Here is a 20,183-nt window from a genome sequence, read left to right as displayed (position 1 = left end):
TAATTTTACAATCACTAGCCGAAATTATGTCGGCTTGTTCAAAACCAGATATAGACAGGCTGATCCCAGAACGCGGCACACTTACGTGGGCCACTATGACGGGTTTTAACACATTGTGTAAGTTGTTGCTATCCGGGTGGTTAGTAAGAAGAAAAGTACGCAACAGACCTTTCCCGCGAACGCCTTGCAAGTAAAGTCGCAAGCTACACCCAGTATATCTCGTAAAAGTAGAACGCACCGCAATACGTTTCCCCAAGGAATTTCATCATTCGTGTCACTCACAATTCTGTATCAAATAACATGAATGATATATTAAGATGAATTGTAGTGACCTTCGTGACAATGGAATATTTTTGTTGTCTTATTTGACCTATAAACATGGGGCAATGAATGCATATTTTTAGCATGGGAAGGGACTGTTTATCTACCCGTTGTGTACAATAGATTCGTATTCATTTGTTATACGTAACTATATTACTTATACTATTAGTAATATTGTAAATGCGAATGTTCGTTAAAATGTTAAGATGTTTGTTAGAAGTAAACGCAGTAACCGCTCAATGGATTTGAATGGAATTTGGCATAGTGATAGAATATGTCCTGGATTAACATATAGGCTTACTTTTCATGCCGGTTATTGTTTACCGTGGGAAATATTTGGATTTTATATTTAATTTTTGATGTACGACGGTTGTAGATGGCGCTGATGTTACTGATGCTATAATAATTAAAGGATTTTTATAGCGGGCGTAGCTGCGTGCAACACCTAATTTGCTAAGAAACTGAGTTCATTAGAAACGCACGGCGTTGTGCTTAATCAATTCTAGATTCGAGTCCTAGCATAGACTCATGATTGATATAGAAATCACACGGCCTGAATGCCTGTTAGTGGTATATTCGGGTAAAATATAAAGAGTTGGCAAATCTATGGATTCTTACATATAATAAACATATAAATATAAATGAAACCACATACTCGTCTTCACCTTTGCTGACATTGTGCCAAAAATCATCACTTATGTAAAAATGAATATTTTCACCAAAAATATTGTTTTTAAAGTTTGTAGTTTAATGCTAATATGGCTTGTGCATGAGTATATTTCTGATTGAAAGTATAGTGTTACCGCTGCGACGACGACGATCTTAGAGTAGTGGTAATGGCATTAGGGCGCGTTAAATTAAAATTACTTTTTATTAATACTTAATTTGTTCGAAATTATCATTTTATTATTTTACGCCAACGGCTCAAGTAACTTATTGTAAAGTGTTATTTCCAAGTAGATAAGTATGTGGTTTCATTTAGTAACACAGTGTCAAAATGACCCTGTATACATGTAAAGGTTGATTGAATCTAAAGCGTTTTAGAGAGTGACGACTCACAATTTTTATAATTAATTTTTATTTTACTCTCCGATATTTAAGTGTTAGGAATAAAAGGCGGATGCTATATAGAAATTAATATAAGGAAACCATAAACTGCGTCATAAATTACTCACGTAAAAGTACGTTTCCTACGGGTTTTTCGATCTATTTTCCTCTCTATGAAGCTGTACGTCATTTTAGTATTTTTGATGTCATTAGAATAATAGCATTAGAAATGCAGTGTGGTTATGTATGGCTAATATGTTTTATCGAAATATGTGCATGACCACATATCCTTCTATCGTCGGCAATTAAAATGGCTACCTATTCGCCAGCGCCGCTTAATGCATGCCACCATACCATTATGTTTTCTCTACTTCGTCACTTGCCTCTTCTACCGATTTATCTTCTTACTTCCAATATTTGTATTATAGTCATAGTCATGTATATTATTATTATTATATGCTATACATTTAGTAATATTATGTATCTCGGTAATAATTGTAGCTACATTGTTTATTTCTGCACCACTTGGACTGGTAGAAGATGTCTTTTGTTAATCTCTGCATCACCTAAGGTTGACTGGTACAAGATGCTTTTGGCATTAAGTCCGCTTATATACTTACTTCACTTTATACAAATTATATAAGTAAAAAAAAATGGATAGGATTTTAGGCGCGTTTCCTTTTCGTACTGTTAATATTTTGAATATATTTCACAACTAACAATTTCACAATGCCTTAGTTACATGACACATTTTCTCCTACAAAATTATTTATAACTGTGGCATTACCATAACTCTGAACATTTTATCATCCACTTTCTAGCTTTCCAACTTACAATCATTTAGAAAATTTAATCCATTTTCCAAACGTAAGCGTTATATGTAAACAAGTAGCACATTCCGCGAACTCTTCAATGGGACTTCGCAACTGCGGGCTCGACATTAGGACCCAAATCCTTTAGGGACCGTTACCGTCCCGTAATGATAATTGCTCCCGGCCGACCTCGTGACGGCGTATTCTGAATCGAAGTAGAACTTTCAGGAGTTGTCTGGGAAATTCGCTGTACTTTCGATCAATTTTTTGATTTTTTTGGGTGGTTTCTGTGAAATTAGTGTATATTTTGTTATAGTAATTAATTGGAATTATGTAGGTAGATATTGTAACTTAAATTTCTCGGACGAAGAACACGTCTCTCCCCCTGTGATAAGGCTGCAGTCTTCGAAAACTCGGGAGAAAATTATAATATATAAAAAACTGCTATAAAATTGTTTAATTTCAATGTCTCACATTATTATTAAGACGAACGGTAAACTCGTCTCGTCATTTGAAGCAATAAAAAAAAATATGACAGACCTACCACCAGTTAAAGCAATCACTAAAAATATTATGTACGGAAGCAAAACTAAAAGATAACTCGAGTTTCCTTTTAGAATAATATGAAATCGCTGTACCAGATTTTATTTTCTCACGATCTTTGTACAAAACGTGATGTCATTTTTAACCATTGGTATCACATTTTCCGTTATTATGTGGCTGTTGTGTGGTTTAAAACGACTTCTTGTAAATCATATATTTATTATCTTAGAATACCAAGTACAAGACAAGCAGATGTAGTATAGTATTGGCTATTGTTTTTCATAAAAACGTGAGCCTCTTTGGAGGCGTGTCTACATGAATAGTGAGGAGTGATTGTAGATTTTGTCAATTTCTAATCCTCGGGAACATATATTTGTTTTTTATACGTGTAGGCGGCGATAGCCTAGTTGGTAGTGGAACGGACTGCCGAGACGAATGTCCGCAGGGTCAAATCCCAAGGGCACACACCTCTGAGTTTTCTAAAAAATCACGTGTGTATTCTTTGTGAATTTATCGTTCGCTTTAACGGTGAAGGAAAACATCGTGAGGAAACCTGCACATCTGAGAAGTTTTCTATAGGAATTTCGAAGGTGTGTGAAGTCTACCAATCCGCACTAGGCCAGCGTGGTGGACTAAGGCCTAATCCCTCTAAATAGTAGAAGAGGCCCGTGCTCAGCAGTGGGCAAGTATATAATACAGGGCTGATATTATTATTATTATTATTAAGGAAAAAAGACCACACTGCATTTGGTGATGAGTAGAGTTGGGTCCAATAGAATGTCGACTACCGAGAGATGGTTACCCCTCGTCGATATAATTATGCGGGCCTGGACCGGATACACACGTGCTGATCCCGGAACGCGACACACGTATGTCACTATGGCGGGTTAAACAACTTGGGGTGATCGCTATACGGATGGATTTAAAATATATGTTGTTACGCGCCGCTATCCTAGCCGATGACATCGGGCGTTTCCGGAAGTATTCGGCTGCTCGGTCAGGCGGGCAGAAGAGAAGATATGTCACGCAGCGACTATTCTATTATTCTCTCTGGTTGGACGTTGTCTAAAATTGTATTCTGTAAATATGTTGCTAATATAATGTTTACTGTAAAAAGAGCGTTTAACAATATCCTATCACCAGCAATGGATGAATGGTACCATATGTTCTTCTGTTAATGTACATGCAAAATTTCATGATTATTGGTTTAAGTAGTAAAGGCGAGAACGCTTAACAATCGAACAAACTCACTTTCATATTATTAATTAGGATACATGGTAAGGCTCCTGGCTTCCTCTTCTTTGCATTGTAGAGATGGTGGGGCTAGGGTGCTTCTATTGTAGGCACCAGTCTGGATGGCTAAAATTTTGGCTAGGAATTCCTTGTAGCCAAAATTTGGCCATGGCGGCCAATGTCAATGGAAATCGGCCAGGTACGCAACAGCTATTATAGTGCACAAGTGTGTGCGCAATACCTACACAATCACTCTTTGCTCCTTCACTCTCATAGTCCCGTGAGTCGGCAAGTCGACATTACTTGAGAGAGATCAAACAGACGTATACGGAGAAAAGAGTAATGAAAATTAAAAATTCAAATTTCATATTTTGTTAAGAGTACTTTGAAGAGAGAGAGGTAAGCCAAGAGCAAATACATTATCCATTGATGGGAAGATTATTTCTCGCATCTCGAAACTCTTTTTATATTACTTATTACCAGAGCTGCATTATATTTGTAGTTATTTTTATTATTATTAATTGTTTTCTTTTCTTTAATAACTTTGAGACTTCGAACTAGAGTCTGACAAATTTAATTAATGTTACTGGTTTGTAAAGGATACGCGATACAAGTTCTAAACTTAGTGCGCATCCTAACTCAGTTGTAATAACCCACATTATGTAAGTGCTATGATTTGTAAATAAATAAAAATAAAATATTGCCCACTGCTGAGCACGGGCTTCCTCTACTGAGGGTTTAGTTTACCACACTAGCCCAATGCAGGTTAGCGAAAATCCTTTCTCATATTTTATTCCAGAATAAGCCCGCCCACTCGAGTCAGTCACAAGTTCCACGGATTCCAATGTTACGACTTTGACTGCTTAGCAGTTCCAAACTTTTCCTCTCGGCCGGCGCCTAAAATAATTATATTTTTTATAAATCCTTCGACATTTACATTTGTCCCTCCGGTTGGATTACTTTCAATTTTAATTTTGGAATTGTTTTTGGCTGTTCGGTAGGGATTCCGTTTTTACATAATTTTGAGCAAATTGGTGCAATGTGACAGCATAGTTCATTTAACATTGATATTGTTTTGTTTACTATGTAAAAGCTAAGCCACTTGTAAGGTAACTGTCACGATTGCTGGTCACGATTGTCAATAAACAGTTGCAAATCAACTAAAACTCCGCATTACAATTCACGCGATATTTTACTACGCTGGTCATCTTGAGGCAATACCTACTCAGACTTTCACATACGAAATATAAGACAGTAGTAATAGATACCACTTAGTTCACTCTCAAGTGCCATATCAGCTGAGACGGTATCAAAGTCGGCATCTTAACAGCCGCTATTTAGCAAACTCATAATAGTGTGTGTATTCTTTGTGAATTATCGCATGCTTTAACGGTGAAGGAAAACATTGTGAGGAAACCTGCATACTTGAGAAGTTCTCTATAGGAATTTTGTGGGTGTGTGACGTCTACCAACCCGCACCAAGCCAGCGTGATGGACCAAGGCCTAATCCCTCTCAGTAGTAGAGGAGGCCCGTGCTCAGCAGTGGGACAGTATATAATACTGGGCTGATATTATATTATAGTATAGTAATGTCAGCTCAAATGATTTCTTGAGTCATGATAATCGACAGATTTTGACAGCTGCGTTTTGTTCATTAACAGCGTCGACTTAGTTGAGCACAAGCATTTAAGTAACAGCTTAAGACTGGTTCATTAAATAGTTCATTACATTAAACATCTACTTAAGATTCTACTTAATGGTGAGACTGCATTATTAACACGACCCATGGCACTTAAATTTAACCTAAACCCATTATGTAATGAATCTACTCATTTTATTTATAGGAAAACCTCCAAAAAAGAATTTAAATTACGAAATTACAATACAGAGTTGAGCAACCGCCCGAACAATTGAAGAGGGTGGCCGAGTGACGATTAAGTCAATTTGTACCGCGCAACAAGTGCGAGACAGCGGCTTAGTCGTTTAGCTTTGGATTGGTTTGCAAGCGACGAGCGGGAGATTCTGTAGGTATAACTGGGAGTTACAAACAAACAGGCAGTGTACCTGATGGTAAGCGGCTATCATTTGGAATGCCTTACGAGCAGGCGGCCTACTGTTGGTGAATGTCTACCGCTTGGAATTTAGCAATGCTGTAGGCTCAGTGGAAGCTGTTTCCAATAAACGATCCCAATCTCAATCCGATTTCGAGGGTGAACCAATCAAAATATCTCATTTGTAAGCGTGTCAAACAAACTTTGTTCTGATTGGTCCATTTTAAATAGTTCTAAATTGGGGTTTTTTTTTTGAAAATGATAACGGATGTTGAAGGATTTTTTCAATGTATCGTTTGTGTTTTTTATGTCTATATTGTAATTGGAATGGTCTCCAGATAGAATAACAGAAATGATTATGTATCGCGAGTCGACATACTTATGCCGGCATATTCGGAGCTCAACATACACAGGCTGATCCCGGACACACGTGGGCCTCTATGACAATTTTTTAGACATTGAGTAAGGCAGTCGCTATTCGGTAGAATACCAATATCTACCAGAGGCTTATATAAGAGTAATAAAAGCATTACTTATTCTAGTTATATATTTGTTTTATTTACAATATATAAATACTAAGATTTTACAACTTATTTCCTATTCATTCCACATCATAAACCTTCACCATACGCGACTAGATTTGATGTGCTTATAGTAAAACCAAATAATATTATTATGCAGTTCTTCACAATCCTCCATCTGAAAATAGATATTCTTTTTTTTGTGAAACTGTTTAAAATACACCTGGTTAGGCCTTCTCCAGTGTATTTTTATAAGCTAGATCTATGAATGTTATGTCCAGTTACATATTAAATAAATAGTATCTGAGTCCGTATCCATAGATGGAAGTAAATGTCGCTCTCAAGTGCGATATTAGCGGAGATACTATCGAATTAAAATCAGCAATTTATGATCGTCGCTATTTACCAACCCCCTTATTCATAGACATTTTTTATCGAAGAATGGAGCATTGCTGTGATAACAAGTCTGTTTCTTAGCTTTGTTTATCTGACAGCTTGCTGTTTGTTCAGCTTTGTTTATCTGACAGGCAATTAGATTCAAGTTATATCTCAATATTAGCCAATCAAAACGGCGCTATGTCTATGCACTGCGAAGGCTGCCATTCCGTCAGCACTGAGAAACAGACTTGTTATCATAGCAATGCTCTGTCCTTAGATAAAAAACGTCTATGAATAAGGGGGTAAACAGATATCAACAAAATTTCAAATGATATCTTAAGTCACAGCATATGATAGATTTGAACAAACGGGTTTTGTTTATGGCTCTTAAATGTCAACTCAAGCTTTGTTTATAAAATAGTTCAATACATCAAACGTCTACTTGAGATAGTACTCAAGGTGAAATTTATTCATTAAGGCCTAAGAGAACTGTAACTATGTAAGAAACTATCTCGTATTTTTAATACAGATTTACAACATTTAAAAAAGTAAAATTATGTTTTGTTATATTCTGCATTAAATTCAAAATTGTCTACCAACCTGACTACTCCTTTGAACAAAGTATCGTCTTTCCAAGTGACGAGACTTTCTATCAGCGGTGGAAATACGAAAGCGATGAAGACCAAAGGGAAATTCCCGATCTGAAAAATTAAATACAAATGTTCTAGCATAATAATATGATCAATGAATTAAATATTTGGAAATTCAAACACAAATGTTGGTGAATGAATGATTCCGTTCTAGTTGAGTTTCGGCCACGGCAGCCAATCTCAGGACGGAGATCAGCCACTCAGGAGATATTATAGACCGCAAGTGTGTGCGCAATACACAAGCACTCTCTGTTCCTTACTCTCACAGTTCGCTGAGACAGTACTCCGACAGGAGCGGAGGGAGATCAGGCGCAGGACCAACTGCTTTACGTGCTTTATGATGATATAAAAATCATGTCTTGAGAATAGACCTTAGTAGTGTGAAGTATAAAGCGCTCTACACACTAAACACGCCGATGCGAGCGACGTTTTTTGTACGTGCGCGGCAAAGTGATTACACTACACCTGATGGTGAATGGAGTAGGAACAATAAATGTCGACTGACGAGAGATAATTACTCCTCAGCAGTCGACACAATTATGCCGGCCTGTTGGAACCGGATAGACACATTCTGACACCGGAACGCAACACTTACGTGGCCCACTATGGCGGGTTTTAACATCTTGTGTACGGTGGTCGCTATATGGTCGGACATAAAATATATCCTACCACTAGCAATCACTTGGTGTTGATGGCTTTAATTGCAAGAATCATGTCGAAGACTTGCTTCTGCGAAGACTATCCTCCCAGATGCCCATTATCATTAGAACAGTATACTTGTTTTCTCATTTCTCCCGTACATTTCGACAAAATGCTACGAAGTATTTAGTGACGTCGATTTATTTTCGAATCAACGGGTTGGGTGAGTAGAGCGCTTTAATTCTGGACTTTGGCCGCTCACAGACGCGCCTCAAACGTCTTAATGACACTAATTTGTACGTTACTCCAATGGAGTTAAAGTTCAATATTCTATAAATTATAATCGCTTCAACACGCCAATGTGAATTGTACCTAATACAGCTATGAAATTAAGGGCATAACAAATTAAGCCGATGACGATCGTGAATCGTCATTTGTCGGTAATCAAGATAATTCCAACATTAATCTTGCGTTTGTGGTATGATGATATCAATAAACTTTATTGAACTTTGTGGTGATATTTTATTGCTTTGATGATGATTTGATTGTTGATGATAGTAATTATACTTAAATATGACTGCCTCGGTGGCGTAGTTGTATTATGTGGGCTGTATGACATCGCTCTGAGGTCCCGGGTTGGGAAATGGTTGCGATAGATTCACCCATCTATATGGCGATAATTGGGCGTTGCACTTCTGCCTACCCCCTTTAGGGATAGAGGCGTGATTTACAACTGTGTGGATTGGCGTATGATTTCATTGATAAATCCTCATGTCTCCCTGAATCATAGCAAAAATGGTCAAATCAAAGTATTCTGATTTTGATAATATGTCTGATGATTTAACTTGGTTAACTCCTACCACTCCGTTAAGGATTGGGATTAACGATAGATTTATTGAAATAGGCCGTATGACGTTTACAATAAGGTCTAAAATAACTCACAAATATCATTAGCTGGATCAAATGTGGAAAGGTGATTGCGATCGCTGTTATTAATATCACGTGTGTTGCTCTGAATATCCGCTCCCAAAAACAACGATTCCTGCGAGAAAAATGTTCTTATCTATACATATTACAAAAGAAAGTTCCCAAAAGCTGTCTGTCTGTATGTTATCGATTTTCTCAAAATCTACTGAACGGATTTTTACGAAATTTTGTATGGAGATAGTTTAAGACCCAGTTTGCACATAAACCGTAGAAACCTAACACATTCAATTACAAAGTATTGTTTGGTATTTCACTCCGCCATCCTGAGATATGAGATGTAAGTTATTATGTCCTGTACACTGGCTACAATGTTCTTCAAACCGGAACACAACAGTGACTACACACTGCTGCTGCAGAAATAGACATTGCGATGGTACCTACATAGGCGGACTCTCACATACGAGAGACCTACCACCAGTGTGGTACCACCACTTCACAACAATGGACAAATAATTTTCATTAATCTTAATATCGTTACTTATATATTATAATGTTTGTTTGTCCAAGTTGCTACGATATAAATTACATTTATATATAATATAATACGATATAAATTACATTTATATCGTATTATATTATTATTATTATTTAACATTATCGTAATACAGGGTTACTATATCACAGTAAGAAAGACAAAAATCCAAACCTTTTATATTTTCGTCCGATATAATGCCATACAACTCTAAAAGGGACCCAAAAATTAACAGCGAATGTTATGCTAAGCATTGCCGCCATCAAAAACTGCAGAATGATCGGCAAACTGAAAAACACAATGATTAACTTTATTAATGCTTGTACTGTTACGGGGCTACGTTTCCTTAGGCCCACACAAGGTCAGGCCGTTGCTAGCTCAACGCCTTCCAGAAGCACAGGATCTTCCTAGTTCCACCACAGGCCTCTCCGAGTGCCTCCGGGCTATCCTTATAAGGCAAAATAATAAACGATTATTTTAACTTTGTTCGCATGTAAAGCCTAAAATCAAAGTATAAAATCAACCAAAAAAACTCCGTACGTACACGTACATATCAACATAGACGTGTCATGGGAAAGAGTTGACGTATTAAAACCAATATAACCGTCGTTTTCAAGAAATGATCCAGATCGATTTTTATGATCTATCTAAAAATAGACCAGTCAGAACAAAGGTGATTTGACATTACAAATGAGTTATTTTGATTGGTTCATTCTCGGAATTGGATTAAAGATTGAGTTTGGGTTCGTTCATCATCGTTCGTTCGTTCATTGAAAACAGTTGTGAGACACGAGATTTGCGCGTAGTCTATAAACTATCATCCCAATTGGGACGATTTCGAATATTCAGATTTGTGTCCTAGTAGCAGATCTATTTCTCTATCTTATCTTACTAATCTATACCAATATGTAAAGTTAAAGAGTATATTTGAACGCGCTAATCACAGGAATTTCTGGTTCGAATTCAAAATTTCGTTTATTGATGGAAATACCATTTATCGAACTAAGATATAGGATAATTAACATAACGCTATGACCATTAGGAGTGGAACATCAATGAAAAATGTTGCAACAAAGAAAAATGCGTGTGCTGCGTAAACGGTTAAAGTTACGCAACAATCATGTATGACGGAATTGTTACTCTTAAAAAGTTTTAAAAATCTATACTATTATATAAAGCTGAAGAGTTTGTTTGTTTGTTTGTTTGTTTGTTTGTTTGTTTGTTTGTTTGTTTGTTTGTTTGTTTGTTTGAACGCGCTAATCTCAGGAACTACCGGTCCAAACCGAAAAATTCTTTTTACGTTGGATAGCCCTTTGTTCGTGGAGTGCTATAGGCTATATATCATCACGCTATACCCAATAGGAGCGGGGCAGTAATGGCTAATCTCAGGAACTACCGGTCCAAACTGAAAAATTCTTTTGCGTTGGATAGCCCTTTGTTCGTGGAGTGCTATAGGCTATATATCATCACGCTATACCCAATAGGAGCGGGGCAGTAATGGCTAATCTCAGGAACTACCGGTCCAAACTGAAAAATTCTTTTGCGTTGGATAGCCCTTTGTTCGTGGAGTGCTATAGGCTATATATCATCACGCTATACCCAATAAGAGCGGGGCAGTAATGGCTAATCTCAGGAACTACCGGTCCAAACTGAAAAATTCTTTTTGCGTTGGATAGCCCTTTGTTCGTGGAGTGCTATAGGCTATATATCATCACGCTATACCCAATAGGAGCGGAGCAGTAATGGCTAATCTCAGGAACTACCGATTCGAACTGAAAATATATTTTTGTGTTGAATAGTCCTTTGTTTGTGGAGTGTTCAAAGTTATATATCATCACGCTATGACCAATAGGAGCGGAGCAGTAATGGCTAATCTTAGGAACTACCGGTTTCAACCAAAAAATTCGTTTTGTGTTGGATAGCCCTTTATTTGTGGACCGCTATAAGCTATATATCATCACGCTATGACCAATAGGAGCGGAGCAGTAATGGCTAATCTCAGGAACTACCGGTTTGAACTGAAAAAATCTTTTTGTGTTGGATAGCCCTTTGTTCCTGGAGTGCTATAGGCTATATATCATCACGCTATGACCAATAGGAGCGGAGCAGTAGTGAAACATGTTGCAAAAACGGGGAAAATTATGAGTTTTGAGAGCTTCCGTTGCCTGCGCTGCGTAAACGGTTAAAGTTATGCAACAATGATGTATGACGAGATTGTTTCACTTAAAAAGTTCTAAATAATATAACAAAAGTCCCCCGCTGCATCTGTCTGTTACGTGTTAAACTCAAAAACTACCCAACGTATTAAGATGAAATTTGGTATGGAGACAGTTTGAGACCCTGAGAAGAACATAGGCTCCCGGGAAACTACTATTTTTATAACGGAAAACTTTAGCTTGAAAAACTTTATAACGCGAGCGGAGCCGCGAGCAAAAGCTAGTATATTATAAAACAAAGTCTCCGACCGCATTTGTCTGCCTGTCTGAACGCGATATACTCAAAAACTACCAAACGCATATCAATGAAATTTATTATGGAAATAGCTTGAGACCCTGGGAAGGACATAGGCTTTCTATCCCGGAAAAATATAACGGCATTATAATAAAATGGGATGAATGAGTTTTCTGGGATAACCCAGAAAACTCATTCACGCGGGCAAAGCCGCGAGCAAAAGCTTGTAAATCATAATTTAGTTTCTAATTGTAAGCTACCAATAACTAAATTAACATATTACACGTTTTCTCAACTCTCGATTTAGTATTAGATCGATCAAAATACATAACACATCGCATGTACAAATTATCAATCGATCAAAATGCGTAACAAGATGTACTACAAATTTCATAGTATTGTAAATTTTTAAATTCACATAAAATCAAAAATGTGCTCTCAATACCCAATTCCCAACCTACATCTGCCATTGATTGACGCGGGCGAAGTCACGAGCAAAAGCTAGTATATTATAATAATATCATTGGCAAACACGTAGAAAACATTTAAAAGATCTAGCCAAGTGTTACATTTATTTCAATCGTTAAGCGAATGGAGACGTTTAGAGCGGTGCCAAGTTGCCAAGCTCATAATGAAATTTTCTTGCCATTCCAAGTAAGTGATATGATAATGTGTGCATGTTGAATGATTTAAATAGATTGTAGTGTTTATTTTATTTTCAGGGGCAATATAACTCGATTCTCTCCGGCTTTCCCTTGTGTAGAATTTATGTAGAATCTAATTATCATTAGAAAGCAGCGATAGCCTAATTAGTTGTGTTGACGAATGTCCGCAGGTTCAAAACCAACATTTCTGACATTTCTAAAATTATGTGTGTATTCTTTGTGAATTATCGCTTGCTTTGACGGAGAAGGAAACACCGTGAGGAAACTTACATACTTGAGCAATTCTCTATAGGAATTTCGAGGGTGTGGTGAAGTCTACCAATCCGCACTAGGCCAGCGTGGTAGACTAAGGCCTAATCCCGCTCAAAAGTAGAGGAGACCCGTGCCCAACAGTGGGACAGATATAATACAGGGCTGATATTATTATATTATTATTTATCATTAGAACGATTTGCAGAGCACATTCATCATCATCATCATCATCAGCACATTCATGCATATAAGTATATGTTGTGCCGGGTTCCCGTTTCGAAAAAATCTCTTTTTACCATTGGTAGTTTCTTGTAATGCTTTCCGAGGCCCGGGAATATCACGCTGCCAACTTCCTTCGAGCTGCGACTGAGTAATTTTTAAGACGGAAAATCTAGGTACGCACGCACATACATAAAAATAACCTTAATTAATATTATTGTAATGCACTTTTATTCTATAAGCATAATTATTAACATACCTTTGTTATGTGTGCAGAATTTCATGACACGGGCTTTTCTTAGTCTGACCTTTCCCTAATGTGTTTTTATTATATTATGTTGACTAAGTATGTATAAAAATACTCACGTATCGGTCATTGGCATGTGTATTGTTACAGGGCTCGTACACTCCTCGCCCCATCCCCAGTAACCAAAGAACCCCGTTATCGTTATTGAGGTGATTACTATCGTCATTCCTGGAAAAGTTACCAAATTAATTTCTATTTTCACTTATGATTCTTAGAAGCCAACGCGTAAACGGTCTAAGATAATAATTTCTTATGTTAACGAGAATGTTTGACGTTAAAATTAAACTATTTTTCGGATTTTATCGCTGTTTTTAAGAAGGTATAAGATAATTTTATATAATATGGAAGGAGACGACTGAGTCGCTCGCCTGATGGAATCACGACTGTTCTTAATTAGTATTAACACCTGTCAGCAGTGCGAAGGGTTCATACAACCCATTCCTGCCGGCTTTCCTTCATGTAGAATCTAAGTATATATCTATCATCAGAATATTTGCAGACCGCTTTTATACTTAATAGTATCTATGTGTCGGGTTCCCTTTCGAAAAATTTCACCTCTCGCCACTGCGTTCCAGTATTTTGAATTATAAAGTTATTATCCTGGCTATCTCGTACTTGAAACGAGTCTTTATGTGTATTGTTAAAAATAGCAACACTTTAAACGTTCCAACAATCTCGTAAGCTAGTTATACAAAGTTACCCATATCACATACACACATCATGCCTTTATTCCAGAAAGGAATGACTGAAGGCAACGAGGGCACCAACTTTTCGCCAATTACGTTCCTTCCCATCTAACAGGGCACCAACTTTTAGCCAATCATGTTCCGTCTAAAGTGATAGCGGGTGAACATATTGCCTTACCGGGCACAAATTCCATAATCTGGGCTGATAGTACGACAGGCAAGCCTAATACCAATTTGTCCAACCCGGTTCCACAATCTGGGCTAATACTGAACAAAAAAGCCTAATACTAATTTGCCCAACCCGGGAGATAAACCAAGGGCAGAGTCGAACCGCCCAGGTAACTCAACAAACCACCAAGGCAGTCAAGACATTGGTGTAGTCAAATCAATTTGCATCACACCGCAACAGATACCCCTCATACCATATGCCACAACCACGTAGAAGTATCTTGGTCTCTCCATATTGTTTTCCACTGGTAATGTAACACCAATACCATCCATGCTGTACAGACAGATGCCACAAAATCTGATCACTCCACTAAAGCTCTTCCAAGCTGGACGGTCGCTGATGTTTTGGGCTTGTTTCAAGCTGTAGTATATTGTGGTGAGCACGCAAATTGCTGAAAACATAACCGTGATGTTATAAATGAATGTGATCCATACGAAAATATGTTTCAGTGATGTTCAGAGCTTTCAGCCTTCGTGTGTTGTTGGAAAAGTCGGTGACACATGTCTTTTTTATAAGGGCATAGTTTGGGTCATTCCACTTAATTGTATGCGAAGTGGAGTCCAGAGAGAGTGTTGAGATCTATAAGAGATGATTAATCCTCGTCAGTCGACACAAGTATGCCGGCTTGTTTGCGCCGATTCACTTTAATATTATATATAAAAAAAGTTGTGGACGATACGATCCACGCAACACAATCATGGCCTTTTGAGGTTTGGCAGATGGTCTTTTCTATTTATTTCTTATTATACAACCCAAATGTTCACTTGCTGTCTGTTTAATTAATATACAGTGTAAATTATAAATCAGAAGTTACGACGTACCCACAAAAGTATCTGCCACCATTGCAAATGGCGCCAAATATTTCAAACTCCTTATCAGACATATCGCTAGCAGAGGTACTGTTATAATCAAAATGTATATCCTTACATCATAATTTGATTCCTGTAAAGAATCCGATACGGCTTCTAGAACCTGAAATTGGAAATATTATAATAAGATTGGTGACGGTCGCCGGAGTCCGATGGATGAGGGCGGCCCAGAACCGGTCCCTATGGCGCTCAATGGGGGAGGCCTATGTCCATCAGTGGACGATTCTCAGCTGACATGATGATGATAATAAGATCGGAGGGCCTATTCCTTTTGTAAGGGCTTATCCGTCGTTTTGCAATTACGGGCGTTCTAATCGAAAGATAGCTTCGATAGCCGTATAAGTAAAAATGTCAAAAAACCTATACGACTATCATATGTAGGAAATGCAAGAAGCTGAATGGAACCCCTAGATGGAATAGGGCCCCTGACCAACTATAAATATTTATAGTAAATGCAAGAAGATGGATTCGTTCCCATAAATGGAACAAGGACCTCTGACTTTAATTATAAATCTTACCCCTTTCAGAGTGTTTGCAATCATGATTTCATAAATACAACACGTTCCGCACATTTGAAAGAACAGGAAAAAGTCTGCTGCATATCTGAAAACGAATTTAATATCCTTTTATTACACCCAGTGAATTGTTCTAAATAGAAAAATAATTCAATAATATTCAATAATACGGTCCAATTTAGATCAAGGCAAAATCTGCTATTTGGATGGTGTCTTTCTAAACAGTTACGGTGCCAGTACGGTGGTGTTTGACTACTATGACAAAATTCTATTACCGAACTCTATATTGACAGTTTCTTTTATCGCAATTGAGTGACGAGATGTACTCCCTGCTCGCGTGACGGTAAGCGATGCCACCGCTCATAATCAGTCTGCTGGCTTCCATTGCGCTCGTCAAATTGAAACAAGATGGTAAGTCTCATCCTCCTCCTTGCATCGATTCCCCAATGCTGGGGGTCGTGAGTCATCAGGGAAACAGTCCTTCGCGCACGATGTTTTGCCATCTGGTTCGGTTTTTGGCGACACGAACCGCTTTAGCCACATTCATGTTGAGTGTGGTCCGGACCTGATCGGTCCAGCGCATTGGATTCCTGCCTCTCGACCTCTTGCCCTCCATTCGTCCAGTGATTATCAATTTTTGGAGGTTATCACCTGGTTTGCGGGCGATATGGCAAAAAAACTCAAGGATTTTCCTCAGGCAAATTTTGGTAAGTCTCATAATAGCCAGTTATTTTACTAGCCACCATACTTTATTATTTTTTATTTATTGCGTTAAATGACGAGACAAGCTTGCCGTTCGCCTGATGGTAAGCGATACGACCGCCCATAAACAGTAGAAACACCATCCAACACCTCGAATTACAAAGTATTGATTGGTATTCCATTGTGCTCATCATCCTGGGACATAAGATATCAACTCTTATTATGTCCAGTATTTACACTGGCTACAATGTCCTTCAGACTGGAGCACAACACAATAGTGACTACACACTGCTGCTTGGCGGTACAAATATAACACTACACCTTTATAAGTTGTATAACCTTTTACCTAAAACATTTGCTGAAACACCTAAGACCCTTCCAGGGTCCCGTGGCCACAGCGACCTCCAGCAGATCTGGATACGTAAGTCGTGGCAATCTTAGCAACGGATACATCTTTTGAGCTGATTTCACGAGCATCTGACATGTAAAATAAATTTGTGGTAAACAAATATATAGCAACAGTCATAACCATAGATAGACATAGCACGAATTATGCTAGCTCGGCGCAATGTAAGTATAAGGAGTGGCAGAGTTTCTTCTTTAGACATCGAAATCATAATGGAGTTTTAATAACTAAATCATAACTAAATCATAATAAACATAGTTGTAACGACTCCCAGAACATTTAGTTAGTGAATGAATAAATCTCTCCTAACTGAATTTCGGCCACGGCGGCCAACATCAACCTAGATCAGCCAGGTACGCAGGAGATATTATAGTGCAATAGTGTATGCGTAATATACAGGTGCACTCTCTGTTCCTTCATTCTCACAGTCCGGTGAGACAGCAGTCCGACATGACCGGTGAGATCAGGTGCAGGACCAACGCTCATTTACACTTGTCTTTTTTAAAATTTTATCTTCTCCATAAATTTTCTTACCATCATCGTATGTGACATAATGGTTGCTAGAATGATAGTGACGATCACAGAGGTCCACAACCCTGCAAACATGTACGCTTCGTGCATGCTCAAGATTCCTGCGCCGAGGCATCCCTTCACCAAGTGAGCCGTGGATTCTATAAGGCTGGAACATAATAAGCGTTGAAGTTAGGCATTGAGAAATATAATAATAATAATATCAGCCTGGTATTATAAACTGTCCCTCTGCTGTCTTAGTCCACAACAATAATCTAGTGCGGGTCGGTAGACTACACACACCCTCATATTTCCTATAGAAAAATAGTAAGATATCATTTGAGAAACTCAATTTTATAAATTAAAGTAATACAAATAAAAATTATAAATTTTTGCTGGTGGTACGATTTAATATTACATATCTGCCCGGATCGCGACCACCGTAAACAAAGTGCTACAACCCTCCATAGTGGCCTACGTGAGTGTATCGCGTTCAGGGTTCAGCTTGTGTATAGCCGGTTCCAACAGGCCGGCATAATTGTGTCGACTGTTGAAGGGTAATCGTCTCTCGTCAGTCGACATTCTATTGGACCCCATTTTACTTGCCATCAGATGCAGTACGGTCACATATCCGTGCACGTATTAAAAAAAAATATAGGACATCGCTTATAAAATTCAATCGAATCTTCATAATTATTCCAGTAGAAGGTTCCAATTTAAGTGAAAGAAATTATGAAACCATGAACAAAATAGCTTAAAGAATTTTACTTGGTCGAGTAAACTCCAAATCTCTCCGCGTTGAAGTCGTAGTCTTCTCTCTCTGTTCCAGGGTACACCTGGTAGCCAGTGCTCTCTCTCATTTCCATGCACTCCATGTACTGACTCAAACTCAGACTGTATGCTGAGGTTTTCCTCTGCAAGTTGGTATTTTTTTTATTCTCTTATATTGACAGTTGAAAAGCTAATTAACTTAAGCGACATTTTACCAAAAAAAATTCGAGGTTAAAAAACAAACAAAATTGCTGTCTTTAAATATGTAAGAAATAATGTCAATTATCTTTTTAACCGTCGGTATATTTTTAGTCGTACTAGTTTTAATTTTCAATCTTGAGGTAAGTAACTAAGAATTAAATAAATAACAGAAAATGAGCTCTAAACTCTTACCCCCTTATTCATAGACGTTATTTATCTGAGGACGGAGCATTGCTGTGATAACAAGTCTATTTCTAAACTTTGTTTATTTAACAGTTTGCTGTTTGTTCAGCTTTGTTTATCTGACAGCCAATTAGAGTCAAGTTGTATCTCAATATTAGCTAATCACAACGGCCCTATGTCTATGCACTGCGAAGGCTGCCATGCCCTCGGCACTGAGAAACAGACTTGTTACATCAATGCTCCATCCTAAGATAAATAACGTCTATGAATAAAGGGGTGAGATTGAAAGTTGTTTTGCTCAACGAAAATTGTTAAATATTGAGAATAGGTTATCATTAAAGCGATAAAATGAAATCTTACTTCTAATGTTCTTTCTCTTTTAGAACTAGTTCCTTCCTGAAATTAACAATGATATTAGAAAGATATAAATAACATAAAATTTAAGTGATTATTAAACATGCTTTCTTACTTCTTCTCTCTGTTCTTGTGATACATTTTGTTGTTGTTCTTGAATTTCTTGGTTTTCTTGTGGTTCCTCATGAGCCTGCTGTTCCCTACGTTCATCTCTCTATAAATATACAGTAAGCAACTTAACTTAGTCCAAAAATCAGTGGATAAAGCAATAAATTACCTAGGAGAATACCTAGGACCAAAGGCACGCATCTGATTGTACGTATACATATTTAATAATTGGTTTATCGTCACCAATAACGGTGAAGGAAAAGATCTTGAGGAAGCCTTCATTCCTTGGTTTTACCCAATCTGTATTAGGTTAGTGTGTTGCATAGTTATTAGTGGACTGCCCAGCAGTGGGAGAATATAAATAGAATTAATTATAATTTAATACAATCGAACTTGAACTGTAATGCAATGGAATAATTAATTTGAACTTGTAGAATGTTATATTTTATTTAGATTCCGTCAATATTAACTCTACCACCAATTCGGTAAGCAGTTCTCACCGGAGAAGGAAGGGCAAGAAACTCTGGCATTGGTCTTTTTAAATTCACTTTTAGGTATAAACTACAGTGTACATAATATTTGTTATAATCAGAAGGAATATAAACACTTTCTTTAAATAACTATATTTTTCACGATATAGGTATTTGGTAAATGATATAATTACTTACTTCGGTCGAAGACATTTTCTCGAATTTTAGAAATCTAGAAGGCTTTGACTTTTAATCCCAGGCCAATAACTTCTAATGGCATGTTTTAATAGCACTTTGTGGATCAAATAATTTCATCAAATATTTACAATTTACAAAGATGACACTTTGACAACATTTTTAAAATGATTTTTTAATTTGAGCAAAGAGATTGGATGTTATCGTTTCAAGTTTTTCCATTTATTGCCGACGGCACTTTAGGAATTAGCTTTTACGAGAATTCTAGTGCATTTATATTAATAAGTTGCGGTGACGATATTTACGTATGACAAATTGAATCGCACAATTCAATATTAGAAATGAAATATTGAAGGAGCTAAATTATGGATTTATTAAAAATTTTGCAGCCCTTAAATAATTCATTCCAATCTTACATGAATGTATGCTACTGAGA

At 37.4% G+C, this 20,183-nt stretch overlaps 1 protein-coding gene across 1 annotated transcript; it reads right to left on the bottom strand.

Moving 5' to 3' along the window:
- Positions 1–6,543: 6,543 nt before the first annotated feature.
- Positions 6,544–19,905, bottom strand: LOC115456382 (proton-coupled amino acid transporter-like protein CG1139). Its single transcript, XM_030185412.1, has 14 exons — positions 19,751–19,905; positions 19,090–19,188; positions 18,981–19,016; positions 18,234–18,379; positions 17,490–17,634; positions 16,896–17,026; positions 15,851–15,935; positions 15,285–15,435; positions 14,657–14,854; positions 13,608–13,716; positions 9,829–9,942; positions 9,138–9,237; positions 7,507–7,607; positions 6,544–6,706 (listed from the first exon to the last, which is right to left on the bottom strand). Exons 1-14 carry the CDS (start codon positions 19,763–19,765, stop codon positions 6,619–6,621), a joined length of 1,518 nt encoding a protein of 505 aa, XP_030041272.1. The 5' UTR covers positions 19,766–19,905; the 3' UTR covers positions 6,544–6,618.
- Between the last annotated feature and the right edge of the window lie 278 nt (positions 19,906–20,183).

The sequence above is a fragment of the Manduca sexta genome, chromosome 2 (genome assembly GCF_014839805.1).
Source record: "Manduca sexta isolate Smith_Timp_Sample1 chromosome 2, JHU_Msex_v1.0, whole genome shotgun sequence".
In the NCBI taxonomy this organism is placed as follows: Eukaryota; Metazoa; Arthropoda; class Insecta; order Lepidoptera; family Sphingidae; genus Manduca; species Manduca sexta.
This window is presented reverse-complemented; position numbering and strand designations above follow the sequence as displayed.